Source organism: Stegostoma tigrinum, chromosome 3 (genome assembly GCF_030684315.1).
Source record: "Stegostoma tigrinum isolate sSteTig4 chromosome 3, sSteTig4.hap1, whole genome shotgun sequence".
Classification (NCBI taxonomy): domain Eukaryota; kingdom Metazoa; phylum Chordata; class Chondrichthyes; order Orectolobiformes; family Stegostomatidae; genus Stegostoma; species Stegostoma tigrinum.
The window spans coordinates 93,027,232-93,043,002 of NC_081356.1; the positions used below are offsets into that span (position 1 = coordinate 93,027,232).

Sequence of the window (15,771 nt, forward strand, 5' to 3'; positions counted from 1 at the left end):
GGTACACAGGGTAGCGTCCTAGGTCCAACAATCTTTAGATGCTTCATCAATAGCTGTCCCTCCACCATAAAGTCTGAAACGTGGGCGTTTGCTGAAAACTGCACAATGTTTAGCATTATTCACAACTCCTCAGATGCCACAGTAGTCCATCTGCCAATACAGCAAATTATGGACATTATCCAGGTTTGAGCTGATATGTGCCAGGCAATGATCCTCTCCAATAAAAGAAAACTGAACCATCGGCCTTTGACATTCAGTGCAATCAACAGAACTAAATCCACAACTGATTGTATCATTGACCAGAAACTTAAAAGGACTTGTCTTTTACGTACTGTGGTTACAAGAATATAGTAAAGGCTGGAAGTCTTTCAGGCAGTAACTTACCTCTTGATTCCCCAAAGCCTGTCTACCATCGCAAAAGCACAAGTCAGGACTGGGCATTTAAACAGTCTCCACTTGCCTGCGAATAAGTCACCTTCAGCAACATTCAAGAAGCTTGACACTATCCAGGACAAACCAGCCTGCTTGATTGGCGCTACTTCCATAAACATCCACTCCTTCCACCTCCAACACTCAGTTACAGCCATGTGCACCATCTACAAACTGCACTGCAGAAATTCACCAAGGATCCTTCGAGCCCCTTCCAAATCCAAGGCATAACCATCAAGAAAACTGGCTCATCAACAGGAAACAGCAAGTGATGATAAGGGGTTCTTTTACAGGTTGGTGACCTCTAACTAGTGGGGTTCTACAGGGATCAGTGCTGGGACCTTAACTGTTTTTAACATATAATTATGACTTGGAGGAATGAAGTGAAAGTACTGCAGCCAAATTTGCAGATGACACGAAAACAGGTGGAAAGGCAGGTAGTGATAGGGATACAAATGGTTTACAGAGTGATATTAGAGTCATAGTCATAAAGATATATAGTATGAAACAGATCCTTTGGTCCAACTCATCCATGTTGACCAGATATCCTAAATTAATCTAGTCCCACTTACCAGCATTTGGCCCTCATCACTCTAAACCCTTCTTATTCATATATCCATCCAGATGCCTTTTAAATGTTGCAATCATGCCAGCTTCCACCACTTACTCTGGCAGCTCATTCTATACATGCACCAATCTTTGCCTGAAAACGTTGCCCCTTATATCCCTTTAAATGTTTAAAAACCAAAAGAACTGAGGATGCAGTAAACCAAGAACAAAAACAGAAGCTGCTGGAAAAGTTCAGCAGGTCTGGCAGGATCTGTGAAGAAAAATCAGAGTCAGCATTTCAGGTTCAGCGATGCTTCCTCAAAGCTTCTAAGGAATGGTCATCGGATCCAAACAGTTAAATTCTGATTTTTCTTCACAGATCCTTTTAAACCTTTTCCTCTGACCTCAAACATATGCCCTCCATTTTTGGACTCCCCCACCCTTATCCATGTCCTTTATGATTTTATTAGGGTCTACAAGGTCAGCCCTCAGCTTTTAATGCTCCAGGGAAAATAGCCCTAGTCTATTCAACCTCTCTCTATAGTTCAAACCCTCCAACCCTGGCAACATCCTTGCAAATCTTTTCTGAACACTTCCAAGTTTAACAACATCCATCCTAAAGCAGAGAAAATTGAACTTCATGCAATATTCCAACAGTGGCTTAACCACTAGAGATAGTAAGAACTGCCGATGCTGGAGTCTGAGTGAGTATGGTGTGGAGACGGGGGAACACAGCAGGCCAGGCAGCAACATAGGGGCAGGAAAGCTGACTTTTCATGTCAGGAACATTCTTCTGAAGAAGGGTCCTGACCCGAAACGTCAGTTTTCCTGCTCCTCTGATGCTGCCTAGCCTGCTGTGTTCCTCCAGCTTCACACTCATACTTAACCAATGTCCTGTTCAGCTCCAACATGACCTCACAACCCCAATATTCAATGCACTGACCAATAAAGGCAAGCACACCAAAAGCTGCCTTCTACACCATCCCATCTACCTGCACCTCCACTTTCAAGGAACTATGAATCTGCACTCCAAGGTTGCTTTCTTCAGCAACAGTCCTCAGGACCTTACCATTAAGCGTATAAGTCCTGCCCTAATTTGCCTTTCCATAATGCAGTACCTCACATTTATCTAAATTAAACTCCATCTGTCACTCCTCAGCACATTGGCCCATCTGATCAAGATTCTATTGTACTCTGAGCTAATCTTTGCTACCCAATACACTTCCAGTTTTGATGTCAACTGCAAACTTACTAACCATGCTTCCTAGGTTCACGTCCAAATCATTTGTATAAACAACAAAAGCAATGAGCCCAGCACCAATCCCTGTGGCACACTGCTGGTCACAGGCCTCCAATCTGAAAAACATCCCTCTACCACCACCCTCGTCTACCTTTGAGCCAGTTCTATAACCAGATGGCTAGTTCTCCCTGTATGCCATGTGATCTGACCTTGCTAACCAGTCTACCATGTGGAACCTTGTTGAATATCTTACTGACATCCATTTGGATCACATATACCGCTCCACCTTCATCAATCCTCTTGTTACTTCTTCAAAGAAAACGTAATCAAGTTAAGTAAGTGGGCAAATAGGCAACAAATGGAGCATTATGTGGGAAAAAGTGAAATTGTTCAATTTGGCAAAGAGAACAAAACAAGAGAGGATTATTCAAATGGTGAAAAATGGCAGAAAGCTGCAACGCAAAGGGTCTTGGGAGTGCTTGTGCATGAAACACAAAAAGCCAGCACACAGGTGCAGCAGGTAACCAGGAAGGCTAATGGAATGTTGGCTCTTATTTCAAAGGATTGGAGTATAAGAGTAAGGAAGGCTCTCTGAGCTGCACAACATCCTGGTGAGACCACAACTCGACTACTGACAGAAATTTTGGTTCTCTTATTTAAGGAAAGAGTTCATTTCATTGGAAGTAGCTCACAGAGGGTTCACCAGGATGATCCCAGTATGCAGGGATTGTCTTGCAAGCAAGAAGTGAACCAGTTTGGGATTCTACTCACAGCAGTTTAGAAGAATGAGAGGTGACCTCATTGAAACATGTTGGATTCTTAAGGGGCTTTTCAGGGTAAGTGCTTGTAGGATATTTTCTCTCATGGGAGAATCTAGAACTAGATGGAATAATCTCAGAATTAAGAAGGAGCAGTTTAAGAGTGCGGTGAGGATTTTTGTTTCTCTTTCAGAGGGTTGAATGTCCCTGGAGTTAGTTGCCATACAGAGCTGTGAGAGTCCTTGCGTATATCTAATGCTGAGATAAATAGATTCTTGATCCATAGGGGAAACAAGAGTTATGGTAAAGAAGCAGCAACGTGGACATGAGGAACGCCAGATCAGTCTTGATCCTATTAAATGATAGAGTAGGTCAAGGGGTCAGATGCTTATTCCTGTTCCAATTTCTAAAGAATTATAGAAGGATATGGGCAACAGAATCATAGAAACACCATAATCAGCAAGTTCCCCTCCAAGCCACTCGCCATCCTGACTTGGAAGTATATTGCCATTCCTTAAGTATCGCTGGGTCAAAATCCTGGAATTCACCCACTAAAGACATTGTGGATTACCTACTCAAAATTGACAGCAGCAAGCTCAATGCCATCTTCTCAAGGGCAATTAGAAATGGGCAGTAATTGCTTGCCCAGCCAATGACACCCACAACTCATGAGCAAATAAAAAAATCCCCTCATCCTAAACAATTCATAAATTCACTTGTACATCTCTGTTTTTTAAAAACTTTGATTTTTTTTTCAAAGAACCTCATTTCTAGTCTGTGGTGCATCTGTGCTGCTTTTGTTACTGTTACTCTTATTGTTAATTTTAAAAACCTGGTTAACTTGTCTTTATTTTAAAACAGGTTTATTGTGTCTGGGAGAAAGATATCCACAATGTAAAGGATTAGGTTTTAAATTAACTCTGTGGTAACCAATCAGTGAGATGGGTAAATGAAGGAGGAGAGCCAATTCATCTCTCCTCACCCAGGAATTTAACAGCTTGGTATTTCCAGTCTGGGACCATAACGAATTGTGAGAGTTCACCCAGGCGCTAATTGTGACACTATTCATGAATGTTTGTTGAAAAAGCTGGCGTGACAACAAAGCAACTATTCTGAATTTTAGTTCAATTCAACTGCAAAGAAAAATTAACACTTTATAATAGCTTTAATATAGCAACAAACTCTGTAGGTTACATGTAACTTCTATGACATTGCATCACAAGTTTGTGAAAGGCCATTAAAAGTGTGCAGCCTGAAATGCTGTGGCACTGAAATCAATGATCACATCTTCGCACAGTTTAACTGTCATGCACATGCTTTTGTCTTTTCTTCTGGAACCCGAATTTTACTTTGCTGTTCCTGTTGTTCCATCAATGCATTGTTCATGTAGCAGCGAGCTGCTGATGGTTTTCAGAATCACAATTTTGCTCCAGTGCCTTCAGAATTTTAACTTTCCAATTGTGCACAACAGGGGCTTGAATTTGCGCTGTAACTCAGTTTGAAAGCAATAGGATGATCCAACAAGATCACATTGCGAGAAAGCTGGCCCCCACTGCTGGAAATATATTTTGGGAATTTGGGTCCATCTTGTTAATAAGACCAAAAGAAGTAGGAACACGAGTCAGCCCTTCGGCCCCTCGTGTCTGCTCTGCTATTCGATCAGATCATAACAGATCTGACATTCCTCAAATCTGCTTTCCTGCTCTTTCCCTGTCTGGATCCTAATTTGCTGTGATATAAACTTTACATATATACACTGAACAATCAAGCTCATAGACAAATATGCTTACCATATTGAAAGATATAATTCCAAAAGCATTGTCATTTGACAGAATCGTTACTGTAGCAATATTGGGAATTCCAAGCATCACATCTGTAGAAGTACCCTGCAGTTAACAGAAAAATGCAAACTGTTACAAAGTAAAATACATTGTCAGAGGGCTAATAGTTATTTGCTTTTTAATACATAAGCTTTGAACACATAATTCCTGTTGGATTAGTTATCTTGAGCTGATTTAAGATACAGGTTTTATGTACGTAATAAAAATGACACGATTATGTTTGTCTTCAAGAAGTATAATGCCTAAACTTGTAAGAATTTATACAACCCTATGACAGTAAATCACATTCCATACTTTCATTCCAATTTATGTAATGTCCACAGTAAAAGTAACATTCAAGCAAAAAATATATTTGCAAAAATTGTTTTGATACAACAATCAGATCCCATACTTTCTGTACATTACTGTAATTAGCAGATGGCTCACAGACTTGTTCAAAAGTGTAAATTAATCAAGATCCATAACTTTTACAGAAAGCAAATTCTTTCAGCACCTCAGACTAATTAAAACTCCATGTTAATAAAGGGGTCTTTCAAATCTCATTTATCATGGTTTGACAACCTGATAATGATACCATAGCAATAAGAAACTTGGTATAAAGTATGCAGCTCTATTTGAAAATGAAGTTTTCTTTCAGTCTTTTGCTTTCATACGTTATCCTTTGACTTAAAATGTTAAAAAGCTGAATTCTATAGCCAGAGCCAGGTCAAAGGTCTCTCCACTTTGATTCATGTAGTGAATTGAATGGTTGTGGGAAGATTGATGCACCATATATGTCTTTCTTTTAACTAAATGCATCAATGTAACATACTGGGGATTGTGTAAAATAAAGCCTGGCTGTAAAACATTGTTCTAAAATTCTTATTGATCACCATACTTTACACTTGAACCAAATGAAACAAAACAGAAATCTTTCTATGCAGTACTGAGAATTTACAAGATTTTAGACTCAATGGCCATTCTCATAAGTGGGATCTTATTTGCTACTGCGCGGAGCAATGTTAATTAGTTAGATAAAGGAGTAAAGCTATTAAAAATGCATTTATTTGAAATCTACAAATTAATTAGTAAATATCTTCAAACTGAAATCTGTAGGAAATATCAGGTACTGGACAACAGAAATAAAAAAGTTGTCCAAAACCATTTACTTAATATCTTCCTGGAAAAATAATGTGGTACACATTTTGACAAGAATCAAAGGTTAAAATACTGAATTTCAACATTTTGATTAAAAGTTCATGCTCATAACGAAACATCTAAATGATATTTTAAGCTAGCCCAGACAAAAGAAAGTTGCAAAATTAAGAGTCTGCATGAACAAAAAGAAAGCTTTGTGTAATGTTTGATATAAAAGCAAATATTCGATACAGTTTTAAATAAGTTGATCACTACATTATTCTTAGAAATCATCAAAATGCATGTAAATATCTACATCCTAAACTTCATTAAATATCTGGATAGAATGTTGTAATTCTTGGCTTTAATATATACAATAAAAGGGACATAAATATAAAGTCAAATGTTTGACATTATTCTTTTCTCCAAATTAAATCCATTTAAAATGTACAAGGCTGGATGCTACATTGAAGCTCTAAAATTTGTATTTACTCTGCTAAGTATTTAATATTTTCCAAAGCTTCAAAAAAATGTGGTAAATATTTTGTCTCCACACAGTTTCAGACTTACAATCTGGGTCTTATTGCACCTCCCCTTTCCCAGTCCATCATTCTGACAATTTGCCTTCCTGTTGTTTTGTGAAAGTGGATAACCGCACATTTACCTGCACTATACCTCACCTGCCTATTCACTCAATTTGTCCAAATCACACTGAAGCATCCCTTCCATCCAAAGAAATGGTGGCATATGGTTAGCACTGTTCACTCACAGCACTAAAGACTGGGGTTAGATTCTAGCCTTGGGTGACTGCTCATTCTCTTACTTAGTCTATATTACCAGCTGACTTTAGACAAGTCTTTCTTCATATCTCTGTAAGGACACCAGTAAGAGACTCAAGTTGCTCTGTCTCAAACTGAATTTGAAATTATATCATGTTGTGATTGCTACTCCCTAAAGCATTTTTACCTGGGAAATCTCTTACTCATCCTGCCTTACTACATATTACCAGATTTAAGATAGCCTGCTCTCAGGCTGGTTCTGCAACATTCTGCTCAAAAATACAATTCATGACATACTGTATAAATTTGTCTTCCTTGTTACCCTTAACCATCAGGTGTGTCCTAAACCTGGTTATCTTCAGCAAAATTCAATGGAGAATTTTCTTGAGGATCAGGTGTAATGTTTTTCTTTCTAGTAGGCTCTGAGGCAATACACTCCATTTTTACCACTACCATAGTTTTACTGCCCATTTCTTTTCCTGGTGCACCATTAATTTAGTTGGACAGACAGCTGGTTTGCGGTGTGGTGTAAAGCCTGCAGCACAGGTTCAATTCCCACAACAGTTAAATTTAATGTGAAGGTCCCACCTTCTCAAACTTATCCCTCATCCTCTGCATGGTGCCCTCACGTTAAGCTCACCATCAGTCATCTCTCTCTGAGACAGCAGTTCTATAGTTCTCTGGGACTATGACAACGATAATAGATCTTCCAGTTAATTTTCAGCAAATGGCTTTGGCATGTGCAGTCTTATTATAACACTTGTACATTCTAATTATTCATCTTTACTTTGGTGCCCTTCTGTTTGCTCCTTAGCATCATTACCTTTTCCACTTCTATCCCTTTAATTTCCTGTGGACTCCTATCTGACCATTTCTCCACGTGTAACTGTGTATTTGAGATACTATAGCATGTTTCAAAGCTAGGTGGACTTGAACTGAGATCACCTAGCTCAGAGGTAGGGACACTACCTCTTCACTACAAGAACCTTCCCCTTTTGCTTTATTTTTATTTATTTATTTATATCTGGATGTGTAGTCACTCACAAATGAATGGTTTTCACACAAGGAAATCACCATGTCTTTTTTTATTTTTTTTTAAACTTAACCACCACCAGTAATCACCTGTGCAGCCAATTAGAAGTTTAAATGTAAATTTATGGCTATAAATTATGGCTAACGTGAGCCATCATAAATGAAGAGGGGGTTGGGAGAGAGAGAAGGGACTGAATCAAAATGGAATTGGGCATGGAAATTAAGCACTGTCTCTCCCATGGTGCCCATTGCTCTGTGAAGGCATCAAAAGCATTGATAGACACTGTGTGCTCCGTCTCTCAGGATACCTAGGCATCAATTTAGCCACGGTAGAGTGGCAGACTGTCAGCAAAAACGAGACCCTCCATGAAAATAAGGACGCTTCTGAGGAAGGGTCACCGGACTCAAAACGTTAAATCTGTTCTCTCCTTCACAGATGCTGCCAGACCTGCTGAGCTTTTCCAGCAACTTTGTTTTTGCAGTTCCTTCTGATACTGTCTCCAATCACCAGCACAAACCCAACCAAAAGCCCACAGACAGACAATCCCTCTAACTTTGACTACTTTGCATCTGCTAAAACAGCTCAAGTCTTCCTTTCAAAGACCTTCATTTTCTTCTGCTTCTTTCTGCATGTAGCCCATGGTCATTCGTCTCTTGTGTAAGTTGTAACAGTTCCTCGCAGCATTACATCACGAGATAACTTGATAGTCATGTAACTAAGGTCATATGCTTTGTTGTAAAGACTGTCTTCAGCTTACAGTTCCAAATGATTTTCTGACTTTCCCTTCAAAAATAAATAGGTTCAGAACTCCACAGACTGAAAAACCAAACACTAAAATTTAAAGTTACATTAAAATCATGTTCCAAAAATAACAAACTATCACAAAGAGCAAAAATGACACTCCAGAAGAAAGGCTTTACTTCAGAGGTGGTAACAGGTGTTGAAAGTGAATATCTTTCAATTAACATTGAAAAAAGTTAGGCTGGAAAGGAGAGAAGGATTAAAGGAGCACTTGTCCTTTAAATTGAATGTTGCACCATTACAAGCAAGCCTCTCAATAAATGGTAGAAAGAGCAATGAACGAAGCATTAATTTATGCCTAGGTTCTATTATCAGAAAATTCACAAAGAACATTTAAAGGAAACGAAGAACTGTCAAAATATTTTATGTAGTTAAACAGATGAGAGCGAGAAGTATTTAAAGATTATGACAAGCCAAGAATTTCCTAATTTAAATGGTGATTTCAGCAGGAAAATAGATTAAGTTTGCAGCCACAGAAGTTTAGTTAAATGATAATGTAAGGGACATTTGTGTTTTATGCTGTGTAAGGCAGAACATGGCAGTTCTTTTTTCCCATGAAGATGTGGCTAATCTTCCCTCTTGACTGAAGGAGTGAAAACCTCAAGGACAAACATTTGATCAGAAAAAAGTCACAAAAATCACCCGTATCAGAGATACAGTATTTCTATTAAAAATAATTTGAACCTTCAGTATATGACGGCAACGTTGTCATATTACAGAGCTTTTAGATTTATTAGTGTCACTGGGACACAGTCCTGGAACTTCCTCCCTTATGGCATTGTAGATCTACCAACAACAAATGGATTGCAGTGGTTCACCACCTTCTCAAGGGCAAGTAGAGATGGGAAATAAATGCTGGGCCAGCTACTGGTACCCACATCCTATATTGTTTTTAAATCAGAGGAAACTACAACAGCATCACTATAATAGACTTCAAAAACTTGCAAGTGAAGAAAATGCTGCAACATTACTATCGTACAAAATTTAAAAGTTTAAAAAGACTTTAAGCGAAGAGAATTAAAATAGCTTCTTTTAGGACAAGATTGACAGCTTTAAACTCAATGGAATCCACCTGGCAATGTGGAGAATTGCCATGGTATGCTCTGTAGACAGATAGCTGGACAAATTTAACGCAGCAATTACTGTCCCAACAGTCCACTGTCAGCGATCAGTAAAGTCATAGAGGGGTATCAAACAACATTTGTTTAGCAATAACTTGCTGACTTACAATCAGTTTCAGTTCTGCCATGGTCATTCAACTCCTGGCCTCAGTACAGCTGCAGTTCAAATGTAGGCAAGGTGAGACTGACTACTCTTGACATCAGGCAGCTATTGACTGAGTGTGGCATCAAAGAGCCCCAGTAAAATTTAAGTGAATGGGAGTTGGGGAAAATCTCTACTGGATCAAGTCACACCTGACACAAAAGAAACGCTGATGGCTTGAATGAAAATGTAGGTAGGTGGGTTAGTAAGTTTGCAAAAAATACAAAAATCAGTTGAGCTGTGAATAGTGTAAATGGTTGGCAAAGGATGCAGCGGGATATAGATCAGTTGCAGAAGTGGGCAGAGAAATGGCAAATGAAGTTTAATCTGGTCACGTATGAGGTGCTGCACGTTGGGAGATCAAATATTTAGAAAAAGTATACAGTTAATGGCAGGACTTTGAATTGATGTTCAAAAGAATCTTGGGATTCAAGTCCACAGTCCCTGAAAAGAGCCACACAACTGGTTCGGGTGGTAAAGAAAGCGTATGGCATGCTTGCCTTTATTGATCGGGGAATTGAGTACAAGATTTCCGGATGTCAAGTTGCAGCATCATAAGACTTTAGTTAGGCCACACTTAGAGTATTGTGCTCAATTCTGGTGGTCACATTACAGGAAGGATGTGGGCGCTTTGGATAGAGTGCAGAAGAGGTTTACCAGGATGCTGCTTGGATTAGAGTATATGAGCTACAAGGAGAGGCTAGAAAAACCAAGGTTGTTTTCTCTTGAGCAGTGGAGGCTCAGGGGAGACTTGAGAGAAGTCTATAAAATTATGAGATGCATGAATAAGGTTGAGAGTCAGAATCTTTTTTCCCAGAGGTGAAATGTCTTGTGCAAGGGTGCATGCATTTAAGGTGGGAAGGGGAAAGTTCAAAGGAGACGTGAGGGGCAGGTTACTTACACAGAGAGTGTCGGAGTCTGGAATGTGCTGCTGGAGTGATGATGGACGCAGGTATGATAGGGGCATTTCAGGGACTGTTAGAAAAACGCATGAATATGCAAGGAACAGAGGGATATGGACTAAGGGTAGGCAGAAGGGGTTAGTTTATTTTGGTGTCATGTCCAGCACAATATAGTGGGCCAAAAGTGTCAATCCTGTGCCGTACTATGCCATGTTATATGTTCTATGATGTGCACAATGGCTCTCATTTACTCTTAATAACCTGATTTTGTTTTGCACTTGCGATACATGAAACTTAAACACATGGAGGACATTTTATGAAGTATTTACCGAGCATGAAATCATCCTACTTTACTTACTATGAATTTGATAGGAAAATGGAGATACCTGCAGGCTTAGGTAAAATATGAAAGTTTCGTCTGCTTCTGGAAAATCATCATCCTTGACTGCAACATATACTGTTTTGTTTGTTTCTGTAGCCAGTAATCGGGCTGCAGCAGATGTGGCTTCAAAATCACCTGTATCTTCCCCTTTAAGCTAAGAAAAGATTTGTAATGAATGAGTCAGCGTGTATCATTATGCTAGCTTTCAAACTCACATTTACAAACTTTATTAAATGACTTCAAAAAGCTCAGAACTATTGACCCAAAACTAATGTGTTTCCTACAAACACATTGATCAACAGTTGATATAACTTCTAGCAAACATAACTTTAATCAGTTTTTCCAGCATGTAATTAATAATTCAAATTTTATTAAATACAAAAGGCAGAACTGTAATTAATTTATTTGTTTATGAGATGGGGCATTACTGGCAGCATCAGTGTTTGTTGCTATTTGCCTAATTCCTAATTGCCCTTGAATGGAATGGTTTGCTTGGGCTACTTTAGAGGACAGTCAACTACAAGTGCCAACCAGACCAAGTGAGGATAGCAAATTTCCTTTCCTGAAGGACATAGAAAAAAGATGAATTTTTACAATAACTGATGATAGTTTCACAGTTGCCACTACTGAGACTAACTCCCAATTCCAAACTTTATCAATCACATTCAAATTCTACTAGCTACTATGGTGGGAAGTGAACTTGTACCTCCAGGACATTAGCTTGGGTCTCTGCATAACCACTACAGTGACTTTACTGATACACCATTGACTGCCCTTCATGAACATTTCTTGTGATCATTTTGCTTATTTATTTCATATTGGAAGAAATAATGCGGCTTTATAACAAAACAGTGATATTATATAAAAAGAAACATCAGTATTTGGTTCAGATCAACTTTTATTGGCAAAGTGTTGGTGCAATCTGAGATAATTTTTATCTCCAATTATGGGAAGAATGCTTATGGACTGAACTAATACAGTAAAATAGTTGGCATGGTAATTAGTAACTTATTCACAACCTCAAAGCACATCAATTGCACCATACAGCCATTTCTGGAAACGATAACTTGCACTTATTGCACCTTTAACACAATGAAATATCTTAAAGCAATTCTAGGAGGTTTGCAGAGAGACTTCCAGAAGGGTCATAGCTAGGAGAGCATTGGGATATTCAAGTCTTTGGGTAACAAAGGCAAGAATGTTGGTTCTGGAAACTGGACTTAGTTGCAGAAAAATGCAACTTTATAGAAATGCAAGTAGATGGTCTTGGTGACTTACAGCATTTGGTTTCATAAGCTCAAGATTGTAAATAGCCCATTTCAGCCTCCTACAGTTGCTAAAGAATTCGCACTTCACACCCATGTACATTATAAACAGTTAACAGGTGCTTCTTCATGTGTTTAGGGAAGCTATTCTACATTATGATACATGAACACAAATTAGTTGTTGAGTAATGATTTACATAAAGGTACATTTTACCGCAGTTTAAATTATCGAAGTAGAGAATAGCCTCACACTTTTGCAGCAATGTTGTGGTAATTAGTTAATATAACTAAACATAAGTAATCAACAACCTACTGAGCCATCAAAATAAAATCTCCACATTTCTGAAAGTCTTATCTCTTCTGACAAAACGAAGAAAATGTGTACGTGCATATCATTTACTTTAAATTTGTCATTTGAACCCTTACACTAACAACATGGCACACAGTGCCAGCAGCAAATGATTGCTTTAAGTAAGGTCCAATGGCATTAAATAATTTAGTTGATCTTTGTGGATTTGCTGTAACGCCATGAAGAATATCATTAAAATTCAATTTTCATTAGAATTTATAATAGCAAACTATTCTTTGGAAATACATTTTCTCATCAATTTAGACATTCACTTTTTATTTTATTTGAAACCTGTAAAAAAATGTAAAATGTCAATAAGTGCACCTTTTGAAGCACAGAGGCGATCCTCTGAAACTAGCCATTTATGTGTTCCATGAATAGAGTAACAGTAAATGTGACTTAATAACTGAGGAAAACTCAGCTCACCTGTACCAGATTATTTTGCAATTGAAACAAAGTTAATGAAGAGGAAGGTTGGACTGGACATACACAGAATGGCAAGTCCAGTACCAACAGTTTTAATTCCCTGTTAAAGATAAGACTCCTATTCAAATAGTCCAGGTTTATCTCAGTCCTTAATCAGTCAATAGGATTACACAAGTCACAATTTATAGCAATGATCTTGACATAGGGACCAAGTTAAAATTTGCAGGTGATGCAAAGCTCAGCAGAAATGTGTGTTGTGTGGAAAAAATAAAATGTATCAAGAGGCTCCAAAATTGGCTTCCAAATAGTAGGCAAAGAATAAGATAGAGGGTTGTGTTTGTAATTGGAAGACTGTGACCAGCAGTGTACTACAGGGATCGGCTCTGGGACCTGATATTTGTAATGTACATGAACAACTTGAATGTGATTGTATAAGGCGTAATTAGTAAGTTTGCGGTGGTGTTGTTGACAGTGAAGGGAATGGTCTCAGGTTATACTCTAATTTGACCAGCTGGTACACTGGGCAGAACAATGGCAGATGAAACTTAATCCTGATAAATGTAAGGTGATGAATTTTGGGGGGAAACCGAAGGGATTTTGGAGTACAAGTCCACAGATCCCTGAAGGTGTCAACAGGGTAGACAAGGTGATCAAGAAGGCATACGGGATGCTTGCTTTTATAAACTTTATATATAATATATAACTCTATAAAACATTGGCTCGGCCACAAATGGAAAACTCTGTGCAATTCTGGTCACCACACTGCCGGAAGGATGTGATTGCATAGGAAAGGATGTAGAGGAGATTCACCAGGATATTGCCTGAGACGGAAAGTCTCAGTCATGAGGGGAGTCTGGATAGGCTGGATTTGTTTGCTTTGGTTATAGTCCAACAGGTCTATTTAAAATCACAAGATTTCAGAGCATTGCTCCTTCATCAGGTACCAGTTCCTCCAAAAGCTTGTGATTTTAAATAAACCTGTTGTCATGTGACTTCTGACTTTGTCCACCCCAATCCAACACCGGCATCTCCATGACATGTTTCTGTTTGGAACAGGGGACGCTGACAGAGATCTGATTGAGATACACAAGATTATGAGAGACACAGACAGAGTAGATTCTGAGAATCTTTTCCCGATGGCAAATGTGTCTCAGACCAGAGGGCGTAAGATTAGGGAGTAACTGGCTTAGAGGAGATTTGAGGATTTTTTTTCATCTGGAGGGTGGTGGAAGCAAGTATTCTTGCATCATTTAGGAGGCATCTGGATAAGCACTTATATGCTAGGGCATAATACGCTATGGACCAAGTCAGGTAAATGAGATTAAAATACTTTGGTGCTTGTCGGTCAGCATGGATATAGTAGGCTAAATGGCCTGTTTATATGACTCTGTAAGTCCAAATTTGCTTATGAACCCAGAAGATAGACTTATTGTAGGTGATAAATGAAAGCTTCCGAGGCTTGTTTATTTTGTAATACCTTGCAGTTGCAGTATTTGAAATATGAAATATCTTTTCCTGATCAAAATCACCTCAATTTTTAAAAATTAAAACAATCAACCTGAATTGGACAATCCTTGAATTGCTCGTCACAATTTGAGATGGTAAAAGAGGTCTGGGAAAAAAAAATCTTCCCTTTAGGCTAGTGTTTGTGAATAGGAGCTACTAAATAGGGGTATCAAACTGTTCGGAAGGACAGGCAGGAAGGTAAGGTGTTGCTCTGATTTTTAAGGATGATATCAGGCCGATAGTTAGAGATTGAATCCATTTGGGTGGAAATTAGGAATAACAGGGAGAAGAATTCACTGATAGGTGTAGTCACAAGGCCACCAAATAATGGCATCGTGGTGGGGTGGACAATAAACATAGAAATAGCTAACACATGTAAACGTTGTACAACAATTATCATGGGGGGCTTTAATCTACATGTCAATTGGTCAAACCGGGTCGGTCTTGGCAGCCTTGAGGAAGGGTTCATCAAATGCATCCGCGATAATTTCCTTGAACAATGTGTAATGGAACCTACAAGGGAGCAAGCTATCCTAGATTTAATCCTGTGTAATGAGACAGAAATAATTAATGGTTTCACAGTTAGGGATCCTCTCAGAAAGAGCGATCCCAGTACGGTCGAATTTAAAATACAGATGGAGCATGACAATGTTAAATCCAGTACCCATCTCCTGTGCTTAAATAAAGGAGAGTAAGAAGGGATGAGGGAGGAGTTAGCTAAGGTAGAATGAGAGCAAAAATTTTATGGTGGGTCAACTGAGGAACAGCGGAGGACTTGCAAAACAATTTTTCACAGAGCTCAGCTGAAGTATATTCCAGCGATAAGGAAGAACTATGGGAAAAGAGACAGCCAGCCATGGATGTCTAAGGAAATAAAGCAAAGTATCAGATTGAAAAAAATCACATACAAAAAAGCAAAGAGTCGTGGGAAACTAGGAGACTGGGAAATCTTTAAAGGCCAACAGAAAGCCACAAAAATGTCATAAAGAAAAGTAAGACAGATTATCAGAATAAACTAGCTCAGAATATAAAAACAGGCAGCAAAAGCTTCTATAAATATGAAAATCGTGAAACAGTGGCGAAGTTAAACATTGGTCCTTTAGAGGATGAGAAGGCCAATTTAATAACTGGG

The 15,771-nt window shown here is 38.6% G+C and overlaps 1 protein-coding gene across 10 annotated transcripts in view; it reads right to left on the minus strand.

The window, feature by feature from the left end:
• adgrv1 (adhesion G protein-coupled receptor V1) overlaps positions 1–15,771 on the minus strand; it is a 560,536-nt gene that overhangs the window by 529,021 nt on the left and 15,744 nt on the right. For all 10 annotated transcript variants that reach the window (XM_048527106.2, XM_048527099.2, XM_048527104.2 and 7 more), the window contains exons 3-4: positions 11,098–11,247; positions 4,767–4,862 (exon numbers count right to left, since the gene is read on the minus strand). In XM_048527106.2, coding sequence (XP_048383063.2) covers positions 4,767–4,862; positions 11,098–11,247 — 246 coding nt within the window. The remainder of the gene's footprint in view (positions 1–4,766; positions 4,863–11,097; positions 11,248–15,771) is intronic.